The 17,364-nt window shown below is 36.9% G+C and overlaps 1 protein-coding gene across 1 annotated transcript in view; it reads right to left on the bottom strand.

Moving 5' to 3' along the window:
* Nucleotides 1–17,364, bottom strand: part of NRXN1 (neurexin 1) — a 1,175,743-nt gene that overhangs the window by 641,882 nt on the left and 516,497 nt on the right. Inside the window, exons 7-8 of the mRNA XM_061155451.1 lie at nucleotides 15,991–16,429; nucleotides 1,582–1,965 (exon numbers count right to left, since the gene is read on the bottom strand). Of these exons, the coding sequence (XP_061011434.1) occupies nucleotides 1,582–1,965; nucleotides 15,991–16,429 (823 nt within the window). The remainder of the gene's footprint in view (nucleotides 1–1,581; nucleotides 1,966–15,990; nucleotides 16,430–17,364) is intronic.

Here is a 17,364-nt window from a genome sequence, read left to right as displayed (position 1 = left end):
TGAGTGATTAAAATGAAAACAGAATCTTAAATTACACAGGTCTCCTAATCTCCCATAACTTAACTATGATTTATCTTGCAATCTTTGTCACTTTGTTGTTGTTGGCGCCTTTGGGCAATTTCTAAAAACTACACTATGCAAACAAATAAATTAGAAGGGGAAATGTACAGAGAATATACACCTTACACATGAAACTATGCACAAACAATTAACCTCTAATGACTATTCACAGGAATTACAATTAGGTACTAGGGGAATGAATGAATCTATGTGATTAAAATATGTATCAATCTAGAGACCTATCTCATTGTAAAATCCAGAACAGTGATAGTATTTTGGTGGGTAATTTAAGATCATCATTAGATTATTAGGTTATGATTATTGATTGTTATAGTGATTAATGTTATCAATAGAGCTGATTAACTGATGAACCCTCTCATTAACATAAAGAATCAAAGCCACATTTCAACTTTAGATTTTGCCCCCAAAAAAACCACTTTTTCTCTAGAAAGTGTCAGCTTAACTAAATCAAACTATTTCAGGAGTGCAAAGGCAAAACGACTAGATGTGCATGGCTTGAAAAATAGATGGCAGGTTCCTTTAGGCTAATGTCTAAGACAGCAATGTTATTTGGAACATGAGAGGACAATGGGATAACTCGTCAATATTTTTTCATATTGATTTTTGCTCCATTGTTGAAAATGAGTGGCAATGAGTATAGTGACTAAAGCATTTATTTTAAACTCTTGGGTCGATGAAAAAACATACTTAGACCTATTTGTTCTGCTATTTCTTCCTTTTGACTGGTCTCTAGATGAGCAGTGGCAGCTATCACACTTTACTTTCATTTATCCCTCATTTTCCTTCTAATGGGAGAAGAAAAGAAAAAAAAAAAAATGTAGCTTTGCCTTCTGCTAGAGAAGGAAACGGAGGCACCCACTCAGAGCTTCCAGACACAATAAGCCTTAATATCAAATTGGTAAAGAAACCTTCTGTAATCAGCTGGGTCTTAGACCAAGGTAAGTGTCTCTGAAATTAGGGTTCATTTCTGAAAATACTGGTGTAACTTAAATGGTTTAAAATCACCTTACTCTTCAAATTTCAACCTTGAGAAGGTCGACTAAAGTAAAATGAACAGGCTCAGTGTCAGGGAAGTTGCAACTTACAGCTTAGATTTTGCTTCAAATGCTATTTTTGACCTACATATTAGCACTAGATGCCAAAAGTATGCTGGATTCATTCGTTTTATTTATTTTTTTTACTTTCTAGTGTCTGGAAATTAAAAACTGGGCAAAAGAGACAGTGATTGTCTATGATACATCTTAGGCCCACACCCCCGAGGATGCAAAGGACCTTACTATGTATTCCTGAGATATACTTAAAGGGCTGTGCATTCCCAGAATCAAGCCCTTTGAAAATCAATACAGACTTGTCAGTAAAGCATCTGTGTGGCCACTCTGTTTGCAGAGTTTACGTCCCCAGAGCCCATGTTACATTTCAATGGTCATTTAAGGTGTGAGGTCCACACTGACTACGTTTTTCATCTCAGGGGAGCTGGCTGCTCGGATTTTGGAATCGTACCTCTCTCGCAGGACCTGCCCAGATAGCCTGTTCCGGAACAATCGCAGACAAATCTGTTCCAGCCATCCCTGCACATGCCGCTGTTTTTGCAGGGGTTGCTAAGGCAGGGTTTTGCTGTTTCTCTCGAGCAGGAGGGCTTCACGCCAGCAGTGCTCTGAACTTCAGCCATTTGCCGGATATCTTTGCTCTGGCCATCAATGAACAGATCTCGAATGCAGCCCACGTAGCCGTAGTTGAGCAGGGCAGTCCACACCTCGGTGGGGAAGACGAGGCCAGCCTTATTTTCTGGCAAGCCCCCCAGGTACAACTCATCATCCAGGTCCAGAATCTCACTCTCGCCAGGAGCCGTGTAGGGCGTGCGCAGCGTGTTGACAGAAATGGTACCTGGTGCAAAGACAAGAGGGCACACGGGTCTTTACAGAAGGCAACCTCTTCTGAACACCACCCTTCCTTTCTGCCTTCTGCCTGCGGGTGAACCTCTTGAGGGCAGACATTTCTTATTTTTCTTCCTATTCCTGGTGTACTTCCCAGGGAAATGAATAGAAACCTGAGGAATCAAGGAACTTGAAGAATAAGGCAGACTGTCCTTAAAATGGTTGTTATTTCACTTTGGGAATGAAAACCAAAGTGTACAGGCAAGAAGGAGTGTTGTCAACCTCCAAGAATTTAGGGGAAAAAGAAGGAAGGGAAGGAAGGAAGGAAGGCAGAAAAAGGGAGGGAGGGAAAGAGGGAGAGAACGAGGGAAGAGAAAATGGCATACTTATCACTCTCTAACAGTTCAGCCAAGATGGAAGAAAGGAAGAGGGGGGAGGGAGGACGGATAAGGGGGTGCTTGTGGGGAGAAGGTGAGGGAGAGGGAGAGAAAGAAAGAAGGAAAAACTGACATTCTATATCACTGTCTGTAATAAAAGCCAGACTCTCTTTGGTTAGTGCTCATTTTCAAAGCTGGTATGCATCTGCAAATCAATGAAAGCTTGTGTTGTGTCCCTATCTGTAATAGACTTTACTGTTTTTTTTTTTTTACAGAATACAATACGTTGACAGATTATAGCAAAACCTGACACACTTAGGTGTATGAATCTTGATTAGCCCTTGTGGCCTCAGTTACTCATCCATAACATGGGCATGCTAATATGACCTACCTCATATGAGTGTTAAATAAAACAATACAAGTAAAATATCTGGTTTGTAGTAAGCACTACATAAATGTGTGTAATATGATTCATCACAAGAACCAAGTCAAGTTAGGCATTTACTTTTTCTTTAAACCAAACTAATCACTTATTTAAATTAAGTCATTTTTTTTTCTTCCTCACTACAGTAAGAGGAGAAAATTACTCTATTAGTTTATAAATATATAGAAACCTGTCTTAAACATGGGCTTAAGAGGTAGACATTTACAAGGGATTACTTGACGATTACAGAAAAAAATATATATATTTATGGAATCCAGTAAAAGAAGAAATAGGAAAGATAGAAGGCATTTTCCGGATTAAAACTTCCGCAGTGTACCACCGGATTACTCAACAATCCACTAATATTCTATTTCCAGAAAGATCTTTGTAAAAATGCAGGTATGATACCCAAAATGGACACCACACTGACCCATTTCCAGATTATTCCAGCTTTCTTTCTTAGGTCTAGATGATAAAGCAGACTAGAAAGAGTCTAACAAGAGAAAGTGGATTAGAAGCCTCAGGGATTTAGGATGTAGACACACAGGAGAGGCCTGAAGACAGAAGATGGGGTACAAAATGTGGGGACAGAAAAGAAAAAGGTAATGTGTGTAGGAGGTAAGTATGCACATGCTAAGTCGCCTTAGCCACAGCTGACTCCTTGTGACCCCATGGACTGTAGCCCACCAGCCTCCTCTGTCCACGGGACTTCCCCGGCAAGAACACTGGAGTGGCTTGCCATGCCCTCCTCTAGGGGATCTTCCTGGCCAGGGACCGAACCTGCGTCTCTCATGTCTCCTGCATTGGCAGGCAGGTTCTTCACCACTGGGAAGCAGAAGGAGAGTAGGAAGATGTGTTTTAGTTTAGCTGAGGCCCACTCCAAATGGAACTACGGCCGGCGGTGAATGTGGAACGTGAGTCTAAGCACACACGGCTACCGGGGCCCGCACTGTGCCCAGGGGACCCTCCAATCCCAGCAGAGGTGCACTCCCCAATGTGAGCAGTGTAATGGGGTCTGTCCTTGTGAGGGAGAAGGGCAATGGAAGCTGCTGACAGAGACTGTGGCAGGCCAAGTCATTAAGAGCGCATTTGTCTCTCTAGACTTCCACAGAAAGAAATGGAAAAGGCTCCTAGGGGAGAAACACTCAGGGGCATTGCTATTTTGGCCTTCCAAAGAGGGAGTCTAATAGGGATTTTGGAGGCAGCAAAAGAGGAAAATGGCCAAGTACTCATTTTTACTGTTCACGTTTGTGCAGGTGTCTAGAAGAAAATTCATTTAGGAATACACGGAGCAGAAAATCCTACTTAGAAAAATATTTTAAAAATCCTTTAGGGGAAATAAAATATATAATTCTGAGAGAATGGTGACACTGTTCTAAACAGAATTTCACCACATGCATTTTTAACTGTCCAAAATGCCCTAATAAGTAAATTAAGACATGATCCCTAACCACGGCAGCAGCTAAAGTAAGTTAGAAAATGATGAGAGTTAAGTATTAATGATAAAAGGAAAAGTGGACATTAAAAAAAAAAAAATACGTTGAAAGCAAAGTTTTATATGCAAGGAAAACAATGACTTAGGTTTTTAAGATAAAAGAGAGAGAGGTGCCAGCCCCTATTTTTAATTAGTTCAAGAAGACTTCCTGGAAATGAATGCATATTATTGAGACACAACTGTTAGGAGACACAGAGCAAGTTTTACAAGACGGGGGATATATTTTTAAAGTATCCAATTTCCCCCATATGCCTTTTTATTCATGGAATAAGTTTGATTTAGCTCAGGACTGGGAAAAACTGCCTTGTCCTCATTCGTGGTGTTATGATTCCGACACTAAGGATGAGGATGTTTGGAGGATTCCTGAGATGAGGAAATCCAGTGGCTTTGCGTAACACTTCACTCTGTCTCCTAGGCATAGTTTTCAGAGTTCAGTACACTCTGGGGTTTCCGTCTTCAGTATGTCTGCACTCTCGGGGCAAATCTGCTGCCAAATATTTCAGATAATCATCCATGAAGAGTTTGTCTGACAGAATGGAGTGGCTAGGTCTTCTAAGTATGGTGCATTAGTGCCTGCTCTGAACAAAGTATTTAAGTTCAGATATTTCTCTATGACCCATTTCAGTGTGGCTCAGCTGCTAAAGAGTCTGCCTGTAATGCAGGTGATACAAGAGACGTGGGTTCAGTCCTTGGGGCAGGAAGATTCCCTGGAGGAGGAAATGGCAACCCACTCCAGTATTCTTGCCTGGGAAATCTCATGAACAGAGGACCCTGGCAGGCTCTAATCCAAAGGGTCACAAAGAGTCAAACACGATTGAGCGAGCAAAGATTATGTCTCTATGGATATTCTTGCTGTGGCCAGAGTAAGATATCCACTATAACTTTGAGATTAGAGTAGACTTTTCTGATCACAACAACTAAAGTGAAACCATAGTTTTCATGCAGCCCAGTGAACACAAACACACACACACATACATTCACACATTGAAATATCTGTTTAACAGGAAAATATCTCTACTTCTGAGACACTCTGATGATGCTTTCTTATAAGTATATTAATACAAAGGCTAGACATGACCCACCAAACTCATTTCAGAACTAACTGACAGGTTGTATCCTATGTTCAAAAAACATCGAGAAGTTACTATCATAAAGGGTAAGATTGCTTTTCTCCTTATTATCCCTTTGAGAGACAGTCTGAGACTTCTCATGGGAAGAAGAATAATGAAAGGTGGAGAAGAAGCAAAAGAATATGATCCTAACTTCAAGTCAAATATAATCCAAGAAAATCAACACTTTCATTTAGCCCCAGTTTCAAGGTATAGAGTCTCCATGAACAATGCATGTATTAGATATTATTCACTGAAATAGTTTACAAACAAGCAGAATGAAATGACTGTGACCCCAAATCACCTAGATGCTTTACATGCATTGTCAATTCACTTACATGTTAGAAAATCTTTGTAAAAGGGATGGCAAAAAAAGGAAAAGGGTAGGACTTGAGAGGGAACAGAAATGATTATTTTTATGTTTTGAAGATTCAAAGAGTAAAAATTTATTTGAAATAATACCTATATTTTATTGGTTAGTCAAACTCAAAATAGAGATTGATATTTTAGGCTTCCCACATGCAACTGTCCTGAAACACACCTGTTTCAGGTAAAGGATTTGAATCCCTAGTTCCTTAATGATTTTATCATTGACATGAATCAAGGGACATTTTTACCTAAGCAAAAAAACTCATGACGGAATTTCCAAATTCAATCAAGTCAACTTAACACTTACATAGGAGAACACTGAAATTTCAGTATTAAGGTTAACACTTACATCGGAGAACACTGAAATTTTAGTATTAAGGTTAGCACTTACATAGGAGAACACTGAAATTTCAGTACTAATGTTCTCAGGTGCCTATTTCACTATAATTGAATTACAAAGGCAATGATTACCAAGAAAATATGAAATGAATATTTAAATCTTATTCATTGATAATTAAAGGCCTTGAGTGGTTGCTGCAGTTGTATATATCAATAGGAATTAAGCATTTCCAAAGGTTGAGGTATGATCATATGTAAATAAATACTTAAACGAAAACAAATCTGAGTGTGCTATTGGATTATCCCTCTATCATTTTTCCAGGAATGACAAACACTGGCATGTTCTCTTTGAAACAGTTGATTATTTCACACATTTTACCTTCTTCCACTATAATTACATGTGAAGCTTCTGGCAAATAAAACATTTTATTTTTTAACTTTAATTTATTTTAACTTTAATTTTAACTTTATTTTATAACAGTGTTATAAAACACTGTTATATCTGAGCTGCTATAATATGTAGATGGCAGACATATTTGGGGACTTACTTGGATTGGTGTTTCATGCTTCAATATTTAAGAATCCAAAGTACCCTGCTGTGCTATTTTACTTTTAAAGAAATGAAATTTCAGCTGAAAACAAAGGTATCTGTGTACATAGGACTTTTAACATCTTAATATAGAAATCACATTAACTTGGGTGTGTGCTCAGTCACTCAGTTGTGTCTGACTCTTTGAGACCCCATGGACTGTAGCCCATAGGCTCCTCTGTCCATGGGATTTCCCGGGCAAGAATACTGGAGTCGGTTGCCATTTCCTTCTCCAGGGGGTCTTCCTGACTCAAGGATCAAACCCACATCTTCTACATTGGCAGAAAGATTCTTTATCACTGAGCCACCTGGGAAGCACCCATGTTAACTTATATTAACATTTAAATCTAGTTGTTTTCATGGTATGTGCAAGAGGTAAAACAAAAGTAATAAACTAAATAGATTAGTTAATGTTTAAAAATATCCATAAGCATAAATAATATAAATTCATCTTAATGTAAAAATATACATAGGGGAAAACTTAGCTATAAAAGTGGAAATTAGCTTCATGTTTTGGTCTGGTATTTATAAATTGTTAGTTTCTACTCTTTTTCTCATCCAGTTCTTCTTGGCTATTCTATTTCCCAATTAGCTTAGAGGGTGAAAAGAAACATGAAGCAAAGGTGAGATTTACAATGTTAATTTGGTTGCAAGTTTTAAATTACTGCAAAAGTTTAAGTGATTGACAAATAAGGGAATAGAAAGTGTGTTCTAATGGGAAATGATTTTACCTGGTCAAAGGAACCAATTTTCAAGTTCTAGCTTTGCAACTAACTAGCTCAGGAGCTTGGTCAAATAACAGATTTATTAAGCTTCAGTGTGGCTCACAAAAGAGTTGGACAGGACTTGTTGACTAAACAACAACAATTCTGTTTCACCCCTCATTCCTGAAGAAAATCAGATTCCACAAACTTATACACTTACTTGTTGAATTTAGTATCCTATTAACAAAACCAAACTTGGTGAAAAGGCATAATACAAGCAATGAAAACAGAATGAAGCACTGATTTCAGTGTGTGACGCAAAATGAAAAATACACAATTCCCATAAATAGATAGTAAAAATACCAAAATATTAATAATGGGAGTTTTGAAGTAGTACAATCATATAAGCATAGTTTTCTTGCTTCCTCTTTTCTATCTTCTTTCTTTCTTTTCAGTTTTCTATGTCTTTTTAAAAAACAACTTCATGTATTAGGTTTATAATAAGAACAAAAATTAATTTTGCTTGAAAACAAAACAAAAATACAATCTTAATATTCTGTTTTTCAGTTATTACTATGTGCTTCTTGTTTACTTGGATTACTGTGAGCTGGGAATTTCAGAAATTAAACAGATAAATGAAAAAATAAATCCTGAAGCAACACTTAAAAGTTAGATATTTCTTAGTAAAAGCCAAGAGAAAGGAGAAAAGGACAGCTCATACACTGCAGATAAGAGTGTAGATTGGGACTTCTCTGGTGGTCAAGTAGTTAAGTATTTGCCTGCCAATGCAGGGGACACAGGTTTGATCCCTGATCTGGGAAGATTCCACATGTCGCAGAGCAACTAAGCCTGTGTTCCACAATGACTGAAGTCCTGACACTCTGGAGCCCGCTTGCTGCAACTACTGAGCCCATGCCCCACAACTACTGAAGCCCTCAAGCTTTAAAGCCCAATCTATGCAAAAAGAGAAGCCATTCCAATGAAAGGCCCACACCCCACAAATAGAGAGTAGCTCCTGCTCTCTGCAACTAGAGAAAGCCAGCAACCAAGACCCAGCAGAGCCAAAAATAGGTAGTTTTTTTTAAAGAGTGTAGACTGAAACAGTTTGTTAGTAAAAATAACCTTTGATTATCTTTAAAAATGTAGTTAACACAGCAATTCCAGCTCCCATAATCTATCCTACAGAAATTCTGATCAATATGCATAAAGATATAAAGACTTTCATTATAAATTAGTTTAAAACTGGATTTTTAAAAATGTTAAATGTCCTCTGTGAGCTGGGAATTTCAGAAATTAAAAGATTTATGAAAAAAAATCTTGAAGCAACATTTAAAAGTTTGATATTCCTCCATCAATAGAGGAATATAATAGAGGAATAAGTAAATATTGGTATCTTTAAACTAGATATATATGATATCACTACAAAGGATGGCCTAAAAAAAGTTAATATTTTTTAAGTCACCCAATAATTGGTAAAGGGTGACCTTTATGTAAAAAAGAAGCTCTACATTTATTTTATATGTATAATTATATTTATAGATATGTTGGTGCATAGGAAAATATCTGGAATTTTTCAATACCAAATTCTTTTACCAATGGAAGTGGGGAGTGAATTCATTATGGAAGTGTGTAGAAAAGGAAAACTTCACTTATGTACTTTATGAGCTGACTAAACTTTTTAACTAACAGTACATATTTATATGTACATATATTACATGTACATATTTATATGACATATACAGATATGTCATGAATTAAGCACAGGCACATATACAAGCACACATACTCACAACAGTATATTTATACATATGAATTTTTAAAATGATCATACACAATGCTGGGAAGTTGTAAATATCAATCAAGTGACATATATCACAGCAATTAAAATATTATTTTCTAGAATTTCTACAGATTTCTGCTCAGCACGCCACAGTGACAGCCACTATGGCTGTGTGTGGTCAGTTAAATACTTATTTCTTTTTTTGTGTGTGCTCCCCCACATTTTTCTTTTTTCTTAAATTTTACTTGGAGGCTAATTACTTTACAATATTGTGGTGGTTTTTGCCACACATTCACATCTTGAGGATGTACCTGACACCAAGTTCCAGAGTCTGCCCCTTGAAAGGGCAGGCTAGAAAGATTTAGTAGATTTAGAAAGAGAGGTTCCACCTCTCTGAGTTTGTCCTCTATTGATGAGCATTTTAACTTTAATTTTTTTAAAAAATTCAGTTTTAAACTAAATTATAATGAAAGTCTTCATATTATATCTTTATGCATACATATCTGTCAACCAACTCCCAAGACCAATATATAAAATATGAATGCCAAGTTACTAACTCTCTTGAGAAATTAGCTATCGCATGATATGAAATGTTTCCTCAGAGATGCCAATTTATAATCCAAGTGTATATTTATTCATTTATGATGGGAGTTTTAATAACGTTAGCCTAGGGTGGTCTGACACCTTCCCTTATCTCAGGTAACATGACCTGCCTCTGTCTCTATAGTGGGGTGGAATAGTCAGGTCCCTTCTGCAGCGCTTAGATGGGTGCTGCCTATGATTGTCTCCATGACTTTCTTTCCTACAGACATACACTACAGCTATAAACACTGATACATTTGAGTCCTACAGCCCCGGAAGCTTGGTGAAGGTGCCTCTGCAAACTCTGATTCTTAGATGTCCTTTTCATAATTCCCACAGAATAAGTGTTGTTACTTTAGATATTTTTCAGTTAAAAAAGAATTCATGATATTATATTAAACAAACAGCCTGAAAAAGTAAGTTTGTACTTTAATTGCAACTGTATAAAATATATGTACTTGTTAACAAAAAATAGAGGAATATATGCAAAAGTGAAAATGTTTTGAAACTGAAAACTGCTGTGTGTTTGTATATGTACCTGCTTAATTCATGACATGTCTGTATTTTACATTTTATTAAATTGATCCTTATATTCATTTATTTATTCTGAACGTGTTTTAGAAGAAGAAACTCAGCTGTTGCCTTTCCCTCTCTCTCCATTCAAAAAATTTTCATATGCAACATTGACTTCATCTGGTCATTAGGATTGTCAAATAATTGATAAATTACTGATAAGGTATTTTAGTCTTCCCATGGATGGGTAGTGGTGTTTAATGGACATGGGTACAAAATAAAGCATTATACATGCACTTAATGTTATTTCAAATGTATGCAACAGGCTACTAGGTAGAGGCATGGGAGGAATGTTTATAGTCAGAGGGCAAATTCAAATCAAGACCTAAACAGAGAAATCCTCTAATGGTTGTTCAAGTAGAAATGTGTAAGAGGGGTGGTTCATGAATGGTATACACAGAAATCAGTGCTGGTAATAGATAGCTAGAAAGTGCTGCTCACATCAAACAGTGATTACCATAAACCTCTAATTATGTGCTCTGGAGAGAGCCTTGTGCTTTTCCCTCTGTAATTTCTAGTTCTTAAACTGGAATTCTGTGACTTCAATTCAACTCTCAATGGCTTCTTAACTGTTAAATGCAGGCTTATCCATGAATAACTGCTGATACAATCTGCTATACCCTGCTGTACACAAGCAGACTTTGACGAGAATAATGAGTTTTCTCTTTGATGTCAATGTGCAATGATGGTTTGCAAAAATTAGAAAAAAATGACTGGCAGTTTACTATAAAAATACTTGAGAGGATACTCTTGACTCAGTCAAAGAGCTTAATGCAAATTTAAATGATGTCTCTGCCCCAAGAAAACAGTCATTAACTTCCTCTTAATTTTAGCACAATTCATCCTTTAGTTAAATACCTGGGAGGTGATCTAGTACTGAGTTTGGGAGCAAAAGCGAGGCAAAGGGAAACCCTAGAAAAGGTAAGAAGGGTTGGTAAGAAAATACTAGCTGTTCATCCTTTAAAGTTTGCGGAGTAGTGAGTCCCATCAATCATATTTATTAACTCAGCAACTTAGGACTCTTGCTCTGTTAGGCAATTATGCTATATATTGAGCATATCCACTTTTTGTGACATTCAAATCATACACTCTGACCCAAAGTCAGGCTGGCATTTTGTATGGTTCTTCCTTTGCCGTTTGGTGCAGGATCTGAAAATGCCACTTGTGGCTTGGTCCCCTCTACCCCCAACGTGACCAGTCACAGGCTAAGCAGGCCACCAGAGAACTACAGAGAGAACAGCTGCGGCAAAACAGTGTTAGTCAAAGTTTGGAAGTGAAAAAGTCTTTCTTTCCCCAAGTTATGGAGTGGAAGAAGGGACATATAACCTAATACAATTAATTGTGCTGAAAAATTCTGGAACAGTATTCAGATGAAGGTGATACTTCTTACTAGACAAAGGGCTCATGTACCCACCTCTTAGTGAACGAAGGACAGAAGGACAAATAACCAGAAAAATGGACATCCTGAGTGACTGTCTTCCTCGTCAGTAGTGTGGTTACTGTGGCTGCGTATTCTAGCCCTCAGAAAGAAGCGGACACGTTCCTTCAGGATTAATGCTCCTTCTACCTACATGTTCACTACATGATACAGGGAGCTCATGAACAAGCAGGAATAGCAGTTCTGTTCTCATAAAAGGTTGTCATTTTTATACGAGGCTTATCACAATCATCTAACAATTGTTTAACTCCCCCACTGCATTTTTCCCCAGACATCCTGGCTTGGAGGATGACATTATATTCATAAAAGAAGACCTGTTACCCTGTTTTTAGGAAGTAACATAATTCCTTTAAAAAGTTGCATTTACAACTAAAAGAGTGCTATTACTCTTGAAGTGTAATGATGTTACTATTTTTAGAATACTGGGGTGGGTTGGCACTGAGCCATTTACATGTTCTTATTCTTTATCTTTTTCTTATACCAAATATGTACGGAGCACCTATTCCTGCATATAGAAGCACCAGGACCTGTGGATATAAACATAAATAAGACAGTCCTTGTTATACATGGATTTCCTTTATAAACTGGGGAATATAAAAAATTCAATCTATCTACCAATATAGTTTTAACTCAATCTCTGAACAAGATATCCAAGAATTATTAGCATCAAGTTAATGACCATGACTGCTGGCCCTACTAATTTTAGTATGGTCATAAGAGAAAGAATAATTCCTAGGCCCAGGATTCCTCTATTTTAATAACAGAGATAATATGGATCATTAAGTGCTTTTAAAATATTCAGCCAAAGAGGTTCCCAGATAAATCAATAGCTATGACCTTCATTGTCCATCTGTCAGAAATCAGCCAACGTTGCCCTGTCATAGCAGTGTCATTTCCCATATTATATTAAGAGTAATTTTCATATAGCTTCTGAATATAGCTGATGTGAAATGTGGGCAAAACAAATTATTTCTTGAAATACTATGTTTCTTAGTTTCAAAAGTGAAAGTGTTGCTCAGCCGTGTCTGACTCTTTGTGACCTCATGGACTGTAGCCCACCAGGCTTCTCTGTCCATGGAATTCTCCAGGGAAGAATACTGGAGTGGGTCACCATTCCCTCCTCCAGGGGAACACAGCCCAGGGATCAAATCCAGGTCTTTTTTGCATTGCAGGCAGATTGTTTACCATCTGAGCCACCAGGGAAGCCCCTTCTTAGTTTTAACTGAGCTATAAATTTTAGTATTTCACCAAGTATAACTCAGAAATATCCTTTAAGTAAAATAAAAGCTAGTACAGCTAGTCATTCAATCTTTTAAAAGCTGCTTTATACCAAACCAATGCAATGTGCAAATATAGAACTTAATTAAAATACTATATATATAAAATATTAACAGCTGCAGTTATTAAAACTACATTAAACTCCCTTGAGCTAGGCCAACATAATATGAGCTCTTTCTCTTTTTTTTTCTCTTCAATTTAGTAAAGGCAGAATTTGGTTTAGTGAATGAACATTGGCTTTTATATTGTTTGTTTCCTTTCACTAACCTGAAATCATTATCAAATTAAAGTACTTTAGCATCAAAACACCAACATCAAGCATACTAACTATTTCCACTGGATTCTAACAGAAATCCACCATTTTTTTTATCTTATTTCTTATTGCAAATAATATTCTCTTAATGCATCATCTTTCTTTTTCTCATTCAGCATTGAACTTTGTAAATTAAAGTTGATATTTTCTGCTCTGACCTTTTCCAATAAGGGTATAAACAGAGCAGTTAATAAAATTTTGGTAACCTGGATGAATTAAAGAGCTTAAATAGAAAAAAAAGTAGATTTTCCTTGGCTTGAGGATTAAAGTATTAATCGGATTCTTATTGTAATAGGTCATCCAGGGAACTTGGGAAACTAATTAGATTGCATCACCACTTAAGACTGGAAAGAAATATCCAGGTATAAATCATTATTATCAAATGAATAATGAATGGTTTTATTTTCCATTTCATATCATTTTGCACTTAAAAAAATTTGGACATTAACTACATACTTTTCCATACAGTTAGAAAATACCTAGAAAAAATTTTAGGTGAAAGAAATACAACTGATCTGAAGTGTAGTATTTTTTTTTTTTTTTTGCCCCTTTGAACTTTCAAAAGATACCTACTAATCTGATCAGTTATGTTTTAAATTGTTATAATATCTGACTAAAATTATATATATTCTTGAAAGTTACCTTCAAAATTAGTTCTAGATATATTTTAAGTCAAGTGAAAGCATCCATAAGTTAGTATGTCAAACACAAGATTAGTCATGTTCCCATCCTCTTTTAAGTCTTCTTTCTGAAGGTTCTTCAGAAGCAAATTAATTGTTAACTCTGATAGAAATAGGCTGGGGGAAACCAACAGGTGGCCACCTATTGCTATATTTCTGTATTCATATCAATGAACTCTTCTCAGCTTAAATCGGAAAAACAAAGAGGAATCCAATTTGTAATGCACAGTATGGTACAACAGACCAAAAAAATCCTTTTTTCACTGTTTGCTCTCAATCATCTAAGATGCTGGAGAATATGACAACATCGCACAGACTACACAGAACAATAGCTTCTTCTCCTTTTGAATTTCTTTAGAGGAATGAAAGAACACAGAGACCAAGTTTGCAGAGAAGAATGCATCAGAAACTGTCTGTACAATTCCTGGGGATCAGAGCAATGGCTTCTGACCGTCCTTCAACACTTCACCCTCACCTCTGCCTCCCTCCCAATTTTCATACATTTCATCTCTTTATTTTAGTGGACAAAAAAAAAGATATTTCCAAAAAGGTAAATATGATATTCTAGATAGATAAACAGAAAATGAAGGCATGAATAATTGTAAAATAGCAAACTGCTCTGCTGCAGAGAAGCCAGAAACAGACAATGACATGGAAGTCTGTAGTGAGAAGGGGAGCTCACCCCAGCACTTCAGCAAGGCCCTGCCAACCTGGGATGGCAGTCACGATTCTTGGATCTGAAAGAAGCACTCTCGGTGTCATCTGACCTGTGGTTTCCGAATGTGGCTGACCAAATCATGTCCTTAAGAAAACTTTGCAAACACGTAGAATCCTAGTCTCCATCACTGTTAAGTCCCTGTCCCTGGTACTGGAATCCAGTGAATCCTTCCCAAGATGCTTCGCAAAGAAAGAAATCCAGGCCAATAAAACAATGCTGAGGCCAAGCTTATACTGGTATCTAGTGGAGAATCCAGAGAGGATGGTATAGTATAAAACCAAGTAAGAGATTTGGGGGAGGGAGAGGAGAGTGGCTAAGTCTAAAACTCAAGCATCTTCAATTAGAAAATAACTTGATTTGTAAGTGAGGTCCAATCAGCATGAAAGTAAAGGGTGAAGAAAGACATAATATACAGTTGCAGACCTGAAACAAATTGTTTCTCTCCCCACCCCCCCATCACCTCTGGGTTTCTAAATGCTATTTCCTTTGCCTGTATGGTCCTTGCCCACATAAACCTAACACTGCTCAACTCCCTAAGCCCCCTAATCTAGTTCCGCACTTCAGAGTAAATAAACGGTATTTCTTCAGGCCTCCCTACCACATGCCCTCCTTCCCCCCACCTCACTAGGACTTCAGAAAAAAAAATAATTATAATAATAAGTGCAGCAAAAGGAAATAAATTCTTGTTGGTGGAATTTGAAACCTCTTTTTATCAGAAAGGGAAGCTATCTGGAAGGCAGCAGAGTTTTGCCAGCATCCTTGAAATCCTGTATTGATTAAAGTGTTTTTGATACCGTAGGCCCATCATGGATAAAAACTATATTGTGTTAAACTAAGGACTTGATATATATTGTATTAAACTAAGGATTTGATATATATGAATCATTGATTTTTTTTCCAGATTTTACATTTGCCACTTTAGGCACCTCCCGACATCCAATGATATAAGAGAGAATTGGGAACATAAGAACCTTGAGTTTTGTCATTTGCAAACTCAAGATAAAATTTCTTGCAAGATTTGGCACTTGATTATCCATTTAATGTTCATTTAAGAAGCTGTTCTTGAAGTCATTTGAGCATTTGGGGTTTGATGCCCAACTATGACGATTAATTAGCTCATTCTAATTCTTATATGATGTGAAACAGAAATAATAAAAATTTCCTTTCCCCTAAAGAGAGAAATGCAAGAACTCTTTAATATGAATTGATCTTAATTCCTTACGAATGGTGTTCTAACAGATAAACAGCATAAAAAATGATCAATTACCTGACCGTCCATCTCTCTGGAAGTCCACATGATACCATTCTCCATCATTCACCTTTTTCTGCAGGGCTTTGATCTTGATTGTACCTGATCCCATGTCCAGGAGGAGGTAGAGGTGGCCATCCAGCATCTCAATAGCAAAGAAGTCTACCTTTATCATCTGTGGGTGCTTGGCATCTTTTTGGTGTCGTGGCTTGCCATGACTAAATAAGATGAGGCCATTTGGCTCCGTTGTACGGAAATCAAAGGATATGGAGCCTGTTTTCTTTGCATTCCATTTAGGCAAAGAGATGAAGGATTCTGGGGTTTCAAAGGTGATTGGGTCCAAAGTTGCAACATTCTCACATTTAAATGCCACCACTCCATGGATCTTCATCTTTGGGTCACCTTGCTTGGCAAGTCGAGATAATTCCAGCCTTACATCATTATTTTTATACACAACCTGTAGGGAGAGGGTAATAGTGAGACACTGTGCCCGTATTTGAATATTTCAAACTTGTTATCAGTTCATGTAACTTCCAAGTAGAGCATGAAAAGACATACAATGTTTACTGCCTTTTGATGTACAAGATAGTTTTTTTCAGCCAAATAAAATCCAGGTATCAATTCATTGAACTATTCTAACCTAATTTCATTCAAAGTATGTATGTACAACACTCACACAAAGTCTCTGTAGCTAACTCAAATAACTTGAATAAATCTGTATAGAAATTTCATTATTTCAAGCATGTGTAGACTTGCACTTAAAGTGTTTGCTTTTATTAGTTGGCTATTATGCTTTGTTTATTATATATAAATACTGAGGTTTTTCAGTTTTACCATCACTGAAACATTTGAAATTAAATACTTTCAAATGCCAGTCCCCTAAAACATAGGATCACTTCTATGGTCTATATATCCATGGTATATATTAACTTTGTAAAATCACAATTGAGATAGAAAACATCTTAAATTTTCTCAGAAAAATCATAAAATATGACTAAGATCCAGAAGTTCTCTCTTGCCCTGCACTGCATTAATAACTGTTTGAATAATGTTAGTTAACTCTGGAACTTGCTGTTTTCCCTAAATCCATTCAGTCTGTATAACCAATACTCCATTTCACTCTTAATATATACGGATATGGAACAAAGTTTGCCTTATACCCTCATTTCCAAAGGCACTTCACCATAGTGGTGGGGTAGTTCTCATTGTTTGTTAATAGTCCCAGTGCTTTTCTGGGACTCCAAACAGCACTTTGGACAAATCCACCCGAATGGCTCAGGACATCATGCAGCTGCTATCACATCACCATAATAAATTTGTAGCTATTTCGACATAAGAATAAAGAGAGGTTCACATCCTTTCTCTACAAAATCCATAACATGGACAATTACG

This window comes from Dama dama, chromosome 11 (assembly GCF_033118175.1).
Source record: "Dama dama isolate Ldn47 chromosome 11, ASM3311817v1, whole genome shotgun sequence".
NCBI classification, from domain to species: domain Eukaryota; kingdom Metazoa; phylum Chordata; class Mammalia; order Artiodactyla; family Cervidae; genus Dama; species Dama dama.
Note: the sequence above shows the minus strand (reverse complement) of the source record. Positions and strands in the feature narration are given on the sequence as shown.